We start from the raw sequence: 17,910 nt of genomic DNA, 5'->3' as shown, positions 1-17,910 counted from the left end.
GAGACAGCGTGAAGCGCTCAGTGAGGGCAGAGCGGCGGGCACGCCGGTGGAGGACGGGGACCTGAGAGCACCACTGTGGGACTTACTGCCATGTTGGTGTCTCCACAGCAACTGACCAGGGCAAGTTCTATTCAATATATTCATCAATGACTTGGATGAGGGAACAGAGGGACTGTCAGCAAGTTTGCTGGTGACACCAGCTGGGAGGAGTGGTGACACTGGAAGCTGTGCTGCCATCAGAGACCTGGACAGGCTGGAGAGCTGGGCAGGGAAAAATGTAATGAAATATAACAAGGGCAAGTGTAGAGTCTTGAATCTGGGCAGGAACAACCCCAGGTTCCAGTGTAAGTTGGGGAATGACCTATTAGAGAGCAGTGTAGGGGAAAGGGACCTGGGGGTCCTGGGGACAGCAGGGTGACCATGAGCCAGCACTGGGCCCTTGTGGCCAGGAAGCCAATGGTACCTGGGGTGGGTTAGAAGGGGGTGGTCAGTAGGTCAGAGAGGTTCTCCTGCCCCTCTGCTCTGCCCTGGGGAGACCACACCTGGAATATTGTGTCCAGCTGTGGCCCCTCAGTTCCAGCAGGACAGGGAACTGCTGGAGAGAGTCCAGCGCAGCCACCAAGATGCTGGAGGGAGTGGAGCATCTCCCGTGTGAGGAAAGGCTGAGGGAGCTGGGGCTCTGGAGCTGGACAAGAGGACACTGAGGGGGGACTCATTCCTGGGGATCAATATGGAAAGGGGGAGTGTCAGGAGGATGGAGCCAGGCTCTTCTGGTGACAACCAGTGACAGGACAAGGGGCAATGGGTGCAAACTGGAACACAGGAGGTTCCACTTAAATTTGAGAAGAAACTTGTTCCTGGTGAGGGTGGCAGAGCCTGGCCCAGGCTGCCCAGGGGGTTGTGGAGTCTCCTTCTGTGCAGACATTCCAACCCGCCTGGACACCTTCCTGTGTAACCTCATCTGGGTGTTCCTGCTCCATGGGGGGATTGCACTGGATGAGCTTTCCAGGGCCCTTCAACCCCTGACATTCTGTCATTCTGTGACCCGAGGTCCGCCGCCGCCATCTTGTTTACTATCACCATAGCAACGAGCGCGGCCGGGCGGGAGCCGCCATCTTGTTTGGCGTCTCCACAGCAACGAGCGCGGCCGGGCCGGAGCCATGGCGGGCCCGGGGCGGCTGGAGGAGCTGGAGCTCAGCGCCGAGGAGGCCGAGCGGCTCCAACGCGCCTTCCGCGACGAAAAGTTCCGTGCGCTGTTCGCCGAGTACGCGGCGGAGCTAACCGACCCGGAGCAGCGGCGGCTGTACGAGGAGGAGGTGGCGGCGCTGGAGCGGGAGCGCGGTGTGGAGGTTCGCTTCGTCCATCCCACACCGGGCTACGTGCTCCGCACCAGCCAGGCCGGCTCCCGCCGCTGCTACCTCAACATCTGCAGCAACCCGCACATCGGGGAGCCGCGGGCGCGCCCGGAGCCCGGCGGCCACCGCTGGTCGCTGCCCTACAGCCTGGCGCCGGGCCGCGAAGAGCTGGGCCGCGGCGGACACCGCCGCCTGGTCTACGACGTGGTTTTCCACCCGGCCGCGCTCCGCCTGGCCGCCCGCAGCGCCCGGTTCCGCCGCCTGCTCAGCGACACGGCGCTGGAGGCCGTGGAGCGGCACTGCTCCGCGCAGCTGGACCGCGCCAACGCCGCCGTGCTCCGCCGCGCCAAGTACAAGGGCGTCCCGCAGGCGCCCGTCATCCGCACCCCGCTGCCCGGCGGCGCCCCCGCACCGCCCGCCGACCGGGACTCCCCGCTGCCGCCCTTCCCCGCCGCCCGCGACTCCCCACTGCCGCCCTTCCCCGCCCCGCCGCCGCCCGCCGCCCGGGACTCCCCGCTGCCGCCCGCCGGCCCCACCACGCCGCGCTGGAGCATCCGCCACCGCTCGTACGTGGACCTGCAGGACTATCGCTGCTCCCGCGACTCGGCGCCCAGCCCGGTGCCGCGGGAGCTGGTGGTGACGGTGGAGCTGCCGCTGCTGCGCTCCGCGGCGCAGGCCGAGCTGGAGATCCGCGGCCGGGAGCTGCGGCTCGACTCGCAGCGTCCCGCCTACCGCCTGCGCCTCCGCCTCCCCTACGACGTGGACGAGAGCGGCGGGCGCGCCGCCTTCAACAAGGCCCAGCGGCAGCTGCAGGTCACGCTGCCCGTGCTGCAGCGGCCCGGCCCGCGGGAGCACACGGGAACGGGCGGGGAGCGGCCGGAGGAGCCCGGGGCGGAGGGTGCGGCCGAGCCCGGTGCCGAGGATCCGGCCGAGCCCGGTGCCGAGGATCCGGCCGAGCCCGGTGCCGAGGATCCGGCCGAGCCCGGTGCCGAGGATCCCGCCGAGCGCGGGGCGGAGGGTCCGACCGAGCCCGGTGCCGAGGATCCCGCCGAGCCCTGGGCGGAGGAACCCGTCGATCCCGGTGCGGAGGGTCCGGCCGAGCCCGGGGCGGCTGAGCCGGACTGTGGGGCGGCTCCTCCCCCGGTTCCCGCCGAGCCGCCCCCACCCCGCTCCGGCGCCGCTTCCCCCGTTCCGAGCGCCAGCCCCGAGCCGGCCATGCCCAGCGGGGCCGCCCCTCCGTCCCCCCCCGAGAGCCCGGCCACAGGGGGCAGCCCCGGCGAGGTGACTGTTGGCCGGGGCTCCAGCAGCCCCGGGGCCGCCGTGTGCCCGCCGTTCCAGTGCCGGCAGGACGAGGCGTCGCTCACCCTGCTCCTCCATGTGCCCGGCATCCAGCCCCACAGCCTCAGCGGGGACGTGGGCACCAACCACTACAGCCTGCGCTTCTCCACTGACACCGGCACCTTCACCCTGTTCCTACAGTTCCCTCCCGCCAACAGGCTGCTGTCCCCCGAGACCTGCGTGAGCGTGTCTGCCCACAACGCGGCCATCGCGCTGGCCAAGGCCCCTGGCGGCGCGGGGCCCTGGGAGAAGTTCTGCTTCGGCCTCGACGCCTCCGCTCTGCAGGTAAACGGCTTGGAAACGGCTCCCCGGCTTGTGCTGCTCGGATCCCTGCGCGAGTGGTGGCTCAGGGAGGTGTCAGGTTATCGGTCTGAGTTTGGAAGGAGTTTCTAGTGATGGAAACCGCTTCCCGAAAGGGAAGGTGAATGACCTGGTTAGCGCTGGTCTCACAGGAGCATCACAGAGCTGACGCCTTCATCGTAGAATCGTTTCAGTTGGAAGAGACCCTCAGGGTCATCGAGTCCAACCATAAACCGAGTCTAGCACTAGACCATGCCCCTAAGAACCTCGTCTAAACGCCTTTTAAACCCCTCCAGGGATGGTGACTCCACCACTGCCCTGGGCAGCCTGTTCCAATCCTGACAATCCTTTCTGGGAAGAAATTGTTCTGATATCCAGTCTAAACCTTCCCTGGTGTAACTTGAGCCCATTTCCTCTTGGCCCATCATTTGCTACTTGGGAGAAGAGACCAACACCCCCTGGCTCCAACCTCCCTTGAGGTAGTTGCAGAGAGCGAGGTCTCCTAGCAGCCTTTAGGACCATGTAAATCGCTCATTCACATGAAGAAAGGAGATGTTTATAACACACCAGAGTACACACGTGTGTGCGGTGTCAGGGAATGCAGACGTGTGCGTGGCGTGCTGCTGTGGCTGGATTTGGGGACAGAATTCCCACGCAGAGCTGGAGGAACAGCCGTTAGTTCAGCCAGCAAACAGCAGCTGTGAACTGCTGCCTCTTGCCATTTTGCTGGGCTAGTTCTTCATCTTTGTGCCGGTCTGAATATGATTCTAGTTGAGAGGTTTTATTATTTTAAGGGCCTTTGGGCAGCGATGTTTCCGGGATGGCACATCTGATCGCTGCCGGTGTCCCCGCAAAGGGACACTCCACACGTTTTGTGGAGAAATACATTTAAGCTCAGAGTTTCAAACAGCTTAACACGAGCAGGGATTAAGGCTGCACAATTCTCATGTAACCTTCCAGCCCCGTGGTTTTGAGTCTTTATTTTAGAATAAACCCCTTTGCAGACTGGGTGACCAGGGGAGCGCAAGTCCAAAGAACTGGCGGGCTCACAGTATTTCCACTGGGACGGCGGCTTGGAGTATCTTAATTACTCCGTCCCCGCAATTAGAAAACACTGCATGATTCTGAAAGATATTTATGCAATTAGTGGATGTGCAGCCGAATCGTCACGGTTTGTTTCCCATAGAGCAGGCTGCTTACCTTTCCTGTGATAGTGTTGGGTAAGTACCAAAGATGATGAATCTATTGAGAACCGCCCACATTGAACTGTTTCCAGGGTATTTCCTTCGCTTTTTCTGGATCGTGAGCCTGCACGTTTCTGCAAATGGGACCACAAAATATTTGGCATTATTGTTAATTGGTGTGATCAAATACCGGTACAGATGTGACATTAAATAATGTGACATGGTGCAAACTACTGCCTGTTTTCTAGATAGGTACAGATGCTTTTTCTGGTAGTCTGAACAGAGTATGAATCTCTTTCATCATGTGCTGTGGCGTGTGTGCGTTTGCTGCTTGTTTTATGGTTCGCAGGCCTAAATGCAGATTTTAACCATAGCATCATGGAATGTAGAATAGGAAACAACAGCTTTCTGTGGCTCTGTGTGGGGATATGGCTGGAAATTCCGTTTGGGAACAGGAAATTCTGCTGCAGTATCTTTCACACTGTGATGGATGGACGTTTCCACACACTTTGATCTCTGTGGTGACTGAAAGTGTTTGGTATGCGCCTTCATTATTATGATTGAGGGAACATCTTTTGATTGCAAGTTGTTAAAGGCCATCCAGTAATGAGTTTGGTTAATGTTACCGTTTTGTGAGTTAAAAACAATCTTTGAATGTGCTGAATTTATTCCATATTGCAAAATCTTTTGGGTGGGGTCGGAGGATGAGGAGCAGACTGGCCGTTAGTCATAGGCCTCCCAGCCATTCATTCACATATTTTTCTGTTTGCTGCGTTCACTCAGGGTGAAGTGAGAAAAATTAATGTTTAATTAGAGCTGCTGTTGCATGCTGCCTTGTGTCCATTAACTATTTCCTCGTGGTGGCTTCTCTTGGTTTCTTCCACTTCCCTGCTGGTGTTTTCCCGCTTTGGGTCTCGTTCTGTACATCAGAGCTACGGCTCCAGCTCTGAGATCTGCAAGAAGTTCCATCTGGAGTGTTTTGGGAACGCACCCACCCTGTTCAATCACTTTGGGGAGCTGCGATGGTCCCGTTACCGCACCGGCCCCTTGTCTGCTTGGAAATGGGTCTGATACCGGTATTGGCAGAAGAATGAGTCGGCTTGTCCTTAGGAAACCATCCTTGAAACACGCTTTCAAGGGCTGGTTTTCCTTTTGTCGAGTCAGATACATTTGAATCCCTGTGTCGAGAGATGATCTATTTAGAGCTCAGTTTCCATAGATGCTGAGCAGCCTGAATTCCCACCCCAGCAAGCGCTTATTTTCAGCGAGTCTCTCCAGCACAACTTTAACTGTGTCATCGCAAGGATTCCTTTGTCTGGGAGCTCTCGGTGTTGCTTTGATTTACCGCTTTCCCATACAATAGCCGGCTCTTTGCCAACTCTCAGCCCTAACTTACCAGCGGCTGCAGCCATCGCGTCTCTTTCCTATGAGTAGTTTTGCTCCTTGGCTAAACTGTAACGTGCACAGATTTGTTACGCTGACCAGAAAATCTATAAAAATAAAGATGCTGTAACTTCGGACTTTGTGGGCCGGGGTCACATATTTCAAGCATTTTAAAATTCCCTGTTGTCGCTGCACCGGAGGCCACACAGCGCTGACTTTTCTGCCTCGAAGGACCAGCTGTGAGCTGCTCCGTTACTCGCTTCATCCACTAACGCCTGAGACATTATTCATTCCGTTTGGTTAAATACTGGGAGCTCAGGCCTGGGAAACTCCTGCATGAGAGAATTCCCCTTCGTTCGGAGACAACACAGCCTGGGGAGTCAATGATGAAAATAGAGCGGCTGAGGGCGAAATAATCATCAATAAAATTTGTAAGCCTGCCAGGCAAGGTTTCCAAGAACAGCGCGTCCCAGCGTGTCCTGGCTGTGGAAATCACGGCTTTGTGAAGCGGCGTCTTCGAGTGTTTGATCTCCTGGGGTTAAATGCTCCGTTCTTAACAGAAATAAACCCCGGTTTCCTGGTGGGTGTATCTGAACCGCTGAGACTTGGAGCCTCGGTTGTACCGGCATGTAAAACGTTTGGGGATAATGAATTCTGCCGGCCGTTTGGGGTCATGCGTGCTCGTTTTCATGTCAGTTAGAGGAAAGGTTGGTGGGAGTAATAATTCCCTTTCATGCGGATCCACACCCTTCCTGCCCTTCTCAGCGCACTGGATGATGTTTTTCGCTCTCCGGGGTTGTTGGGTTGCCCATCCCTTTTGTATTATAACAAAACCCCGCGTTCTGTCATGGAGAATATTAAGATTTAAAAACATAAACCCTTCCAGAGAACAGCAGGGAGCAATGTTTGCTTTACTATGCATTGAGATGATGCTTTTTTTAACGTTTACATTGTACTAAACATTCCTGGTTGGTTCATGGTTTGAGCTCAGCCTGAGTTGCGCTGTTTGTGAGGATCGCTTAACACAGGGAGTTTTAGTTGTCTTTACGACACAGGGGCTGGCTGGCTTTGTAATTAATCCCTCCATTCATTATCTCATTGAATATTTGGCGTGTATGTGCTGTCCGGTCTGTCTTGAGAAGGCAGGGTTACAATTTTCAACTTCCAAGCTACTATAAAGAGTTAATATCGTAGTTAGGGGTCACTGTGCCAGAAACGAGGCCCGTTGTGCTTCATCCTACAGCAGTTTATTTCTGGTCCCGTTAATTCTGCGCTCAGGACTCTCGGCGAGTGTTTTGGGAGGTCAGAAGAGGACAGAAAAGGAGAACACAACAAACTTATTGTCTGATATTTATTTTTTGGAGTAATCTCTTTCCCAAACTACTTTAAGAAACATAATTAGTTTGCGTCTGCTATACAACAAACGGATTTCTCAATAGCCTTTGACTGGTAGATGTGTTATGGGAATAACGTACTTAAAAAACCAGTTATGTCAGGAAACATTATTAAGCTCATGAAAGCTTCTCTTGAGCTGTTTAATCTTTGCAGTCGTGAAAACCTTATAAAAGCTTTCACCCCCAGTACAGGTACAGTACAAATAACTCTGGATGGTAACTATCTATAAAGTGATAGAGAACAAACTATTAATATTTGAGCGTCAAGGGCATCGTGGGGACAGGAACCACAGAATCACATAATGTGAGGGGTTGAAGGGCCCTGGAAAGCTCATCCAGTGCAATCCCCCATGGAGCAGGAACACCCAGATGAGGTGACACAGGAAGGTGTCCAGGCGGGTTGGAATGTCTGCAGAGAAGGAGACTCCACAACCCCCTGGGCAGCCTGGGCCAGGCTCTGCCACCCTCACCAGGAACAAGTTTCTTCTCAAATTTAAGTGGAACCTCCTGTGTTCCAGTTTGCACCCATTGCCCCTTGTCCTGCCACTGGTTGTCACCCAGAAGAGCCTGGCTCCATCCTCCTGACACTCCCCCTTTCCATATTGATCCCCATGAATGAGTCCCCCCTCAGTGTCCTCTTGTCCAGCTCCAGAGCCCCAGCTCCCTCAGCCTTTCCTCACACGGGAGATGCTCCACTCCCTCCAGCATCTTGGTGGCTGCGCTGGACTCTCTCCAGCAGTTCCCTGTCCTGCTGGAACTGAGGGGCCACAACTGGACACAAGATTCCAGGTGTGGTCTCCCCAGGGCAGAGCAGAGGGGCAGGAGAACCTCTCTGACCTACTGACCACCCCCTTCTAACCCACCCCAGGTACCATTGGCTTCCTGGCCACAAGGGCCCAGTGCTGGCTCATGGTCACCCTGCTGTCCCCAGGACCCCCAGGTCCCTTTCCCCTACACTGCTCTCCAACAGGTCATTCCCCAACCAGAGTCATTCCTGCTATCGTTTGTGTTCATTTGCTTTCAGTTCAGTCACAGGGAAAAACCAGTGCGGACCAAACAGCAGATGACAGTATGTGTGGGGAAAAACAAATTTACTTCTAAGTTGCTAAGAGAGTATCATAAATACCAGAAAATAGACTCTTTGAACGGAAGGATTATTTCCCAGGGTCACTGCAATCATCTGCAGATGCTTGTCCTTTGCTGCTCTTCCAAGCCAGAGCAAACAGGCTTTAAAATAAATTCCTGAATCGTGTTTTTGCCAAGGTCTGTGCTTTGATAACATCTGTAGCAACATAAACGCCTCGGTGTCTACTCACGGTGAATGCAAAGGCTGAGTTACAGCGGCTGGCTGGGCAGGCTCATGATAATCATTATATTGATAACGAACAGCGCCGCTTGTGCGGTACCGTGATTTATGGCAGCCCACTGGGTAGCGCGGTGCTGAAATTTTAAATGCTTGCTTGAAATGTAAGTGTAGAACTCTGGGAATGCGGCGTTGGCGTGAAACCTGGTCTGATTGGTTTGTAATAATTAGTCAAAACGATGGGAACATCATGGCGAGCGGTTGCTTTGTATCCTCCTGTAAAATATCCTCTGGTCACTTCAGACAAAGTGATCTAAGGATGCGATTTGCCATGTTTAGACCTAACAGAAAGCTTTCCATTACCTGTTGGCTTTTCAAGCATCTCCTCTCCCCATTCACAGAATGACAGAATGTGAGGGGTTGGAAGGGCCCTGGAAAGCTCACCCAGTGCAATCCCCCCATGGAGCAGGAACACCCAGATGAGGTTACACAGGAAGGTGTCCAGGCGGGTTGGAATGTCTGCACAGAAGGAGACTCCACAACCCCCTGGGCAGCCTGGGCCAGGCTCTGCCACCCTCACCAGGAACAAGTTTCTTCTCAAATTTAAGTGGAACCTCTTCTGTTCCAGTTTGCACCCATTGCCCCTTGTCCTGTCCCTGGTTGTCACCAGAAGAGCCTGGCTCCATCCTCCTGACACTCCCCCTTTCCATACTGATCCCCAGGAATGAGTCCCCCCTCAGTCTCCTCTTGTCCAGCTCCAGAGCCCCAGCTCCCTCAGCCTTTCCTCACACGGGAGATGCTCCACTCCCTCCAGCATCTTGGTGGCTGCGCTGGACTCTCTGCAGCAGTTCCCTGTCCTGCTGGAACTGAGGGGCCACAGCTGGACACAAGATTCCAGGTGTGGTCTCCCCAGGGCAGAGCAGAGGGGCAGGAGAACCTCTCTGACCTACTGACCACCCCCTTCTAACCCACCCCAGGTACCATTGGCTTCCTGGCCACAAGGGCCCAGTGCTGGCTCATGGTCACCCTGCTGTCCCCAGGACCCCCAGCTCCCTTTCCCCTACACTGCTCTCTAATAGGTCATTCCCCAACTTACACTGGAACCTGGGGTTGTTCCTGCCCAGATTCAAGACTCTACACTTGCCCTTGTTATATTTCATTACATTTTTCCCCGCCCAGCTCTCCAGCCTGTCCAGGTCTCTGATGGCAGCACAGCTTCCAGTGTCACCACTCCTCCCAGCTTGGTGTCACCAGCAAACTTGCTGACAGTCACTCTATTCCCTCATCCAAATCATTGATGAATATATTGAATAACACTGGCCCCAGCACTGCCCCCTGAGGCACTGCACTGGATACAGGCCTAACTGGACTCTGCCCCATTGACCACGACTCTCTGGCTTCTTCCCTTCAGCCAGGTCACAGTCACCTCACTACCTGATGGTCCAGACCGCACTCCCTCAGTTGAGCTGTGAGGATGCCGTGGGAGACTGGGTCAAAGGCTTTAGTGAAGTCAAGGTAGACCACATCCACCGCTCTGCCATCATCCATCCACCTTGTTATGTCCTTATAAAAGTCAATGAGGTTGGTCAAGCACGACTTCCCCTTGCTGAAGCCATGCTGACTGCCCATAATGACCCTCTTACCCTTGATCTGCCTTGAGATGGCACCAAGGAGAAGCTGTTCCATCACTTTCCCAGGGAAAATTCCTGTCCTGTGGTTTCTTTTGTGGTTCTGCTGCTTATGAACACGAGCAGGGTCAGGGACCAACTTTGTCAAGAGCAGAAGTGCGCACTAAGAGAATCCTTTTGCAAAAGGCTTATGCTTTATGTAGACAAAATAATTTCAGCAGAAAAAGAATTGTTTTTCTCATTTTATATGGGAAAAAGGCGGCAAAGAGACTTGCTCATAGTCTCACTAGTCTGGGAGAGAGTATTGGAGGAAGATTGCTGAGCCCTACAACTCATAGTGGTTCTTTTCCCACGTGGGTTTTGGAGATCCTGGAGGAGGAAAAGCAGCAACACACGTGCCTTCTTTTTTTCTTCTGCTTTTTCTCTTTTTTCTTCAATCACTTTTCATATGATGATTTCCAATTATTTAAACGGTGAAGAAATAGGACGCTCTTTTATTTTTCCCGTACAGATTTTTCTTGTTTCGTTTTTAGGACGATGGTTGCATTTCGTCCCTCGCCCAGCGGCATCTGGTCGTGCATGGGGCCACATCCCCAGGGGGCCCAAAATGTGCAGAGTTGCCTTTTTGCTTCTCAATCCGCCAGACGTCAGTGAGAACTGAATTTTGCTTCTATTGGGATGCCAAGAGGGTAGAACCGGACCGAGAAATTCAGGAGTATGACTTAAAGTAGAAGGTTTGCAACTTTTCCCTGCTATGTCCCATTAAACAGTTAGTTGTTAATCAAGAAAAGTAATTTGTGAACATCATAATCCTCTAGGTTAGAGCATTTTATTGTGCCAGCGCCTGTCCTTTCGCACAGCGGATGATTGAGGAAGAATACGAGGGCAGGGCAAGCTCTGTAATTCTTATGAAATGGCCCCTCCAGGATATCTTTTAGGACCTTTAATTACCTGTGGCTGATTTAAATCTTTCAACCTGTAGCAACATGTTTCGCGGCGTTTGTGAAACTGCTTATTAACAGCCTCAAAACACGTCCGGTCTTTAACCCGGACACCTCTCTACTGCTTCCAACGGGGGTTTACGCTTCTCTCAATGGATGTGACGTGGATATTGTCTTGTGTGCTTTGTAGCTTTTGCTTTACAAAGTCTGATCTTTGAGGGTTCAAAGATCCTGCGGTGACAGCGCGAGGAGACGCTGAGCTGTTGGTGCAAATCATTCCTCGGGGGGAGTCAAAGTCCATACATGAGAGCAAATCCATTTATCTATGTGTGATGCAGGTCTGTGCTTCAAATTGAAATCGCCTAAAATCGAGGCGCGAGTGTGGTGTGAAACTTCTGTTGCGAATCAGTGACCTGGCTTTGCGCTGAGTTCCGTGCTCCCTGAAGAAAAGCACTAAAAGCACATAACCTGCTCTTTCTCTTCTGCAGGAAAGACTGTTTGTCAGTGAGGAAAACGTTGATGGATTCCTAGGCAGGGTTTTCTGCCCTTCCTCTTGCTCCCAATCAGCGCTGGAAAGTCAGCCGTTAATTGAAGTGCTCCATGTTGCTGAGGACAGAATGCAGATGAGGTTGCAGGTGAGGATCTCCCCGGCGCTTGTACGAACTGCCGACTGATTGGTGTTCTCCAGCGAGATCGTATCAAACCCGACCAAAACACCTTTGTTCCCGTTTTGTCTTGATGCAACAGGGAAAGCGGTGGAGTGGGGGGGTATTTGCACGTCTAAATGTCAGTTTTTAGAAACATAAGTTCGCGTTTGTGCCATTTAACGTGACCGTGGGACTGAAACCTCCTGTATGTTGTTGGGAAGATGGAGAAGTGCGATATGTTAAAGGTGGTGCTTCCTCCGTGCAGGAATCCGGCATGGCATGGTGTTAAAAGAGAAAAACAGAGTAAATAACTACCTAGTATCCCTCCTTCAGCCCCCAAGTGCCTTCAGGTCAGAGCTGGTGACCACGTGCTGCACAACCATGGCAGATGTCATCAGAACAAAACCAGAATAAAGAACTGAGACGTCTCTGACCTTCAAATACTCAAAAGTTTGGCTTTGTATATGGTTAAATCGCACCGTCTTTTGCACAAACACTTCTCCAGGTCCAGAGCGAACTGACCCAGAGGGATTTGGGGGATTTTGGGTGCTGGGAGCGGGAATTGGAGAGGGATCCCAGGCCGGCTGTGTCCGAGGGCTGGCGCAGGGTACAGTGACCTCCCTTCGCAAAATCGGAGATGGACGGGTGAAGAAAGCAAAACGTTAGTTTTGTAAAGAGGATTTCTCAGTAGACACTGCGTTAGAAATTAATTTAAAACTGTTCTTAAAGGAAGATAACACACCGGGACAATGAGGTTACTTCTGTGGCCCTAAACTGAGACTGTACATACAGTAAATGTGTAGAGGGAAAGCAAGTAGAGGTGAAACAGCGACTTGTGCAACTGTGCTGGAGTTCACCCTGAAGACACCAGCCCCAGCATTGCTTAACTCGTGTCGCTGGTGTGGATTGTACGTAAAAGTGTAACATTTGGTTGTCGGAGGGCAAACGTGGATGTTCTGGTACCTGAGAAAGGGAGGCTGAGGTGTCTTAAGTCACTTGCACGTTCGTGTGGGAGGATCTCCCAGTGCTGAGGAGGGTTTACCGGCGTGTCTTTTGGTTCTGGCTGGAGGGAGCGGTGGTTTTGGGGTCAGAGGGGTTGGGGGTGTGAGAGCGGCTCAGCCTTTGGATCCATGAGCCCAGCTGAGATGCCCCCCCGATGCTGACCATCCACTGCCAGGGACGCACGAGTTACCAGCTGGTTCTTGCTAAAACTGACAGTAAATTGGGAAAGTGCTCTTTAGACAGCACCGGGTCTCACCCTTCATCCCAACTCAAACCGCAAGTCCTGCATTAACTCCCTGAGGCCGAGTGAAGGATACAGCTCGCTCCCCAGTTTCGCACACGACAGGGCGGTGATTTCCGTGTCTGCGGGGTTGGAACACATTCATTGCAAGGAGAGTTCAGATCCCTGGCCCGATTTTGTTCCAGCAAACAGCCTGGGTGCGGCGACTCCCGCTGTTAATCGCGACCGAGGTCGGCGCCGTTTCCTACGGCACAGGAAACCTCGGGAGCCAAAGGGGGTCAGGAAAACCTCAGCACGGCGCTGACTCGGCTTTCGGGGGGTGGCTGTGGGAGGAACAAGCACCTTGGCCGGACTTTCCGGCAGTTCTGCACGCCCAGACCGTTTCAGCTGTAAAACAAAGCGTTTCTTTTCTCCACAGCCGCAGGAAGCAGCAGCGTGTTCTGGACAGGGTGGAAAACAAGAACAACTCAGCAGCTCAGGAGGGGATCTCGCTGGAAAGACAAACGGTGACAACCCGCAAGCAAACGCAGAAACAAACCGTCCGGCGGCTGACGCAGACAAAGGAGAACACGCTACAGAACCCAGCAGAACTTCCACATCTCCCACAACAGCTGAAACAATAGGAAAAGTGGGTTGTAGTTCACAGCATTGTTTGCAGCCTGAACCTCCTGACACCAGTTCAGTGGTTCCTGGAGAACGTGGGAGAAAGGAACCAGATTTGGAAGGTGTTGCCGCAGAATCAGAACGGGCAGGAGGGGACGGGGATGGGGACGGGGATGGGGATGGGGACGGGGATGGGGACGGGGATGGGGACGGGGACGGGGATGGGGACGGGGATGGGGACGGGGGGGTCCTGCGGGAGCTGAGCCCGCGGGACGGGAGCGTGAGGGTCCTCGGGGATCACACCACGCGCTGCCCGCTCGCCTTCCAGAACCCGCTGCTCTATGAATTAGACTAGTTTGAATTCTTTTAGGCTTTCCTTCTGTTGTTTGATTCTCACTGCGACTTCCACGCGCTGGTTTGTGACTTCAGGGCTAAGAGCAGAACACGGGTTCCCACCAAAATTGTTGTTTACAGAGTCTTTACGTTGTTAATAATTTTTGAAGTTAATAGCTCAAGAGTTTTCTCATTCTATGTATAGGCTGAAATAGTTTTACTTACAAGGAAGATGCAGCTGAAGGTGAATTTGAGCACCTGCAAGAAAACGCATCGTTATTATTTACATGAATTTCTTAGTCTCTTGCTACATGACAGGGAGGTTTTGTATTTATCCGTCTTCTAATGGCTCCCTGGGGAATTGCTGTTGAGTCCACCTAGAAATGAGCAGCATTCATCATTTCTCAAACCCTTCATTTTGTGAGAACTGCAGGATTAGACTCGCACTGATTTTTAGCAATCAAATGAAATTTCTAATTACAGGGAGAAGTTCTAATTAGTCTCCCAGAAATAATCAGCATTTATACCGTGTGTTCCATCCTAGCACATCCCCTCAGAACACGGCACCCAAACATACCCCAGTCTGTCAACCGAACAAATTCAATTGCACCATGGAAACATCCTCTCTTGTTACACGACTGCTTTAAGTATTTAGAATTTGTAAAACGGACTCACTTGATCCAGATTAAATGCACTTGTCAAAACCAGTTTCCCCCATGAGCTCGGACGTGCTGCTTGCTGGGTCATCTCTAAAGTGCGGTAACCAAAAGAACATACCTAATAATAAACAGCTTTCGGTTCCCTTTCTGCTTTTGAAATGACTTCTGTTTGCTTTTGAGTTGAAGAAGAGGAATGAGCTTTAGAACAAAGTTAAACGTGGCTTGTTTCACAGCTGCTCTGGAATGACGTTACTACGTTAAACACGGGGTGCGCAGCATAAGCCGTAATTCTGGAAGTTCAGCTGCCAAAAGCATCCGCCCGACCCAGGAGGAGCACGGGGGGTTTTCTGGGTGCAGTTGAACCCGTTGGGCTCTGCCGGGGGCTCCTCGTGGGCACAGACGTGGTGAAACTCGGCAAACGGAGCACGCGGCAAAGCTGGTTCAGTTCAGGTACCCTGGGGAATAAACAGCATCTTATCGCGGTCAAAATAAACCTGCGTACGACTTGGAGCGCTTCGCAAATCTCAGCTCTCTCTCGGGTTAATATTTAACTGGTATATTCACAACCCACAAAGCAGGTGACAAACGGAAACCCTTGCGACGCGCCCCCCGCCCCGTTCTTCAGCGTTGCAGCCGGAGTCCTCAGAGCACCGACCCCATTTTCTCTAATTAAAATAATGCCTTTCCCCCCCCCCCAAATCTCAGCACAAACGCCACCTCTTAATATTGCACGTCATCTGAGCGCAGCGTTTTCTTTCTCTAACATACTTCGTTCTACGAAAAGCTTCTTATGCGTTACTGCTGCCAGTTGTGCTTCAAAGTGACGTGCAACCGATGTGTCGTACCCTTAGACTTAATGTGATGCTAATTAACGACTCCGCTCTCTCCCGGTTGCGGTTTCAGCTCCAGTTCAGCCCGTTCCCGTTACACGGTATTTTTTACTGCTCACTTTACACAGCTGAGGAATTTGAAAGCGAAACTTTTTTATTTGGATCCAAACAAAAGAGGCGCCGTGCGGGCATTTCTTACTCTATTCTGCCCCCAATTAGTATCATTAAAAACGTAATGAAGTTAAGTGCACACTAAGGGGTGATGGCAGGCGTTCAGTCCTCCGGATTAAAGACAAAATACACATCCCGTCCCCCCAGGTCCCGACTTTCTCTTGAGCAACACAAGGTGACATCATCTTTACATGAGAATCAAGGACTTCTCCGGTATTACAAAACAACGGAATTTTATTTCGGCAGAACTAAAAAAAAAAAAAAAATCGTATATATATCTACATTGCAGTAAAAACAATGATTCTTTTTCTTTCCTTCATATCAACGCATCGCAACCAAACCGGGACACCGTTCTCAGGCATGAGGTGAGGCCGGGAGGTGCCGGAGCGCGGGAGGGCTCGGTCCCCTCCCTTCTCCTCACCACCCCCATGGGGGCAAAACCCCCCGCCAGAAAGAATGCACTTAGATACCAGTTTTGTCCTCCTCCCGCTTGGTGCAGGGGCTGCGACGCTGCTCCGAGCGCTCCGGCAGCAGCGAGGAACCCGCTTCCAGAACGTGGTTGCCGAACACGAAAGATTACTAGTTCGGGACACCTTTTACGAGAATGTTTATTCATATTAAAGCAGAAACCAACTCATAAATGCTCTTTATACACGTGTGTGCCTGTAAAAGGCGGTACGGAACAACTCAAAAAGGAAAAGGCTGCAGAGTGATCCTCACTGAAGTCTGCGGTAACTTTTACAGAGTTCGTGGTCCCTAATATCTCCCCACCCGCCGTTTTTGACGTGAGGGGACAGGGGTGCCATGGAGTACCTCTTACTGACACTCATGGTTTCGGGAAACAGGTACTGTTGGTTGCTGTTCAAGAGAGAGTCGATTTTGGCACTCTGGGTGGCCGGCCTGCAGGTCTTCTTGTGGTGCATGCCGCAGTCCCCCGTGTGAAAAACCCTGGGGATTTCGGGAACCAGCACTTTCCAGAACTTTGGAAGACATGAGACAGTCAAGTGCTGCAGAGTCCAGTCCCAGTTGTAATCATCATAGGTGCAGAAGGCGTCCGTGCACTCGATGAGCTTCTGGTAGGTGTCTCTGCCGAAGGCCATGCCCATGTTGTGCTCGGTGGACTTCCACGTCTTCATCTCCACCTTGTCGGCGCGGCCGGCGAAGCCGCCGCGGACCGGGCTGTAGGTGCCCAAGGACACGACCTGACACTCGGGGCAGTCGCGCTCGCGCAGGGCCCAGAGCTTCTTGAGGACGTGGTAGAAGTCGGGCGCCAGGTAGTGATCCTCCTCCAGGAACAGGACGGGCCCCGCGTGCTCCCGCAGCGCCCGCACGCGCTCCCACACGAAGTGCAGCTTCCACCACCAGTGGTGCTTGGTCTGGGAGAAGCGCGCCTCGCGGTAGTGCCCGAACGAGTCGGGGAACTCGGCGTTGATGCAGCCCAGGCGCAGCGCGGCCGCCCTGCCCACGTCGCGGGGGCAGTCGCGGGGGTCGTGGCCCGGGAACTCGCGGGGGTAGAGCTGGATGCTGAACGGGAAGAAGATCTGCAGCACCGGGCAGAAATCCACGGCGGCCGCCAGCCGGTTCAGCTCCTCGCTCCACAGGTCGTGGCTCAGCACCAGCAGCACGTTCTCCACTCCCGCCGCCCGCCGCAGCGACTCCAGCAGCAGCCGCAGGTGCTCGGCCCGGTCGTGCACTTGCACCACCAGCACCGCGTCGGCGGCGGGGCCGGAGCGCCCCGGGAAGCGCCCGGCGTTCCGCACCGGCTGGTCGAAGTTGAGGCGGTAAACGAGCGAGCGGTAACTCAGCGTCCCGTTCTCCGTGAGAACCGGCAGCGCCGGCGATGCGGCCGAGGCGTTCGCGGCGGGGCGGCGCGGCGGCGCTTCGCTGACCCGCGGCGGCTCCCCGGTGCTCCCGGGACCGCCCCGCTGCTGCTGCTGCTGCTGCTGCTGCTGCCGCCTCCGCCCGCCGCCGCCGCTTCCCCACAACGCCAGCGCGCAAACCGCCAGCGCCAGCGCCAGCACCAACACCTTCCGCTTGTAGATCCGCAGCCGCATCCTTCCCGGCGGCGGCGGCCGCCGCTCCCGCCGCTCCCGCCGCCGCCGCCGCGACTGCGCCCACCGGCAGCGCGCGCGCCGCCACCGCCCCACGCGCACACGTCGCCACGCGCCATTGGGCGCCGCTGGCACCGCCCCCGCCGCTCGATTGGCCGCCGTGGCCGTCACTCAGCGCCGCTTCCGCCGGGGGGGGCCCGGCAGGCGCTGCCGCCATTAGCGGGGCGGCTGAGGAGAAGCGGGAGCGGGTCCTCCAGCGTTCGGCAGGAGCGACGCGCGATGAGCCCAGTAACCCCAGATTTGCCAGAGTAAAGCCCCGAATCAGCCCAGAAGTGCGAGATAAGAGAAGAAAATAATTCCGGGGTTGGGAGAATCGCGTGAAATCGTTCTAGATTGGAAAGAATGAGGTGATAAAATCGTTCTGGCACTGCGCGAAGATCATAAAATAATTTTAGGAGTGCAAGAATGAGAAAATCATCCCAGATTTGCAAGAATAACAACTCTAGGATTGCAAGAACATGATGAGGGAATAATTCTGGGTTTGCAA

General features: G+C 54.0%; 2 protein-coding genes across 2 annotated transcripts; one reads left to right on the top strand and one right to left on the bottom strand.

The window, feature by feature from the left end:
• The first annotated feature begins 706 nt into the window (after positions 1–706).
• Positions 707–14,470, top strand: DNAAF2 (dynein axonemal assembly factor 2). The gene is made up of 3 exons (XM_065063028.1): positions 707–2,978; positions 11,315–11,461; positions 13,135–14,470. Exons 1-3 carry the CDS (start codon positions 1,161–1,163, stop codon positions 13,672–13,674), a joined length of 2,505 nt encoding a protein of 834 aa, XP_064919100.1. The 5' UTR covers positions 707–1,160; the 3' UTR covers positions 13,675–14,470.
• Positions 14,471–15,528: 1,058 nt separating this feature from the next.
• Positions 15,529–17,457, bottom strand: MGAT2 (alpha-1,6-mannosyl-glycoprotein 2-beta-N-acetylglucosaminyltransferase). Its single transcript, XM_005505163.3, has one exon. It carries the CDS (start codon positions 17,364–17,366, stop codon positions 16,029–16,031), a length of 1,338 nt encoding a protein of 445 aa, XP_005505220.2. The 5' UTR covers positions 17,367–17,457; the 3' UTR covers positions 15,529–16,028.
• Positions 17,458–17,910: the final 453 nt, after the last annotated feature.

Source organism: Columba livia, chromosome 5 (genome assembly GCF_036013475.1).
Source record: "Columba livia isolate bColLiv1 breed racing homer chromosome 5, bColLiv1.pat.W.v2, whole genome shotgun sequence".
In the NCBI taxonomy this organism is placed as follows: domain Eukaryota; kingdom Metazoa; phylum Chordata; class Aves; order Columbiformes; family Columbidae; genus Columba; species Columba livia.
This window is presented reverse-complemented; position numbering and strand designations above follow the sequence as displayed.

What these genes read in the sequence shown, in the direction of transcription:
- MGAT2 (XM_005505163.3), bottom strand. Translation starts at nt 17,366, where the DNA reads ATGCGGCTGCGGATCTACAAGCGGAAGGTGTTGGTGCTGGCGCTGGCG.
- DNAAF2 (XM_065063028.1), top strand. Translation starts at nt 1,161, where the DNA reads ATGGCGGGCCCGGGGCGGCTGGAGGAGCTGGAGCTCAGCGCCGAGGAG. An exon ending in TCGACGCCTCCGCTCTGCAG is followed by an intron (nt 2,979 to 11,314) that starts GTAAACGGCTTG and finishes TCTCTTCTGCAG; the next exon opens with GAAAGACTGTTTGTCAGTGA. An exon ending in GAATGCAGATGAGGTTGCAG is followed by an intron (nt 11,462 to 13,134) that starts GTGAGGATCTCC and finishes TTTTCTCCACAG; the next exon opens with CCGCAGGAAGCAGCAGCGTG.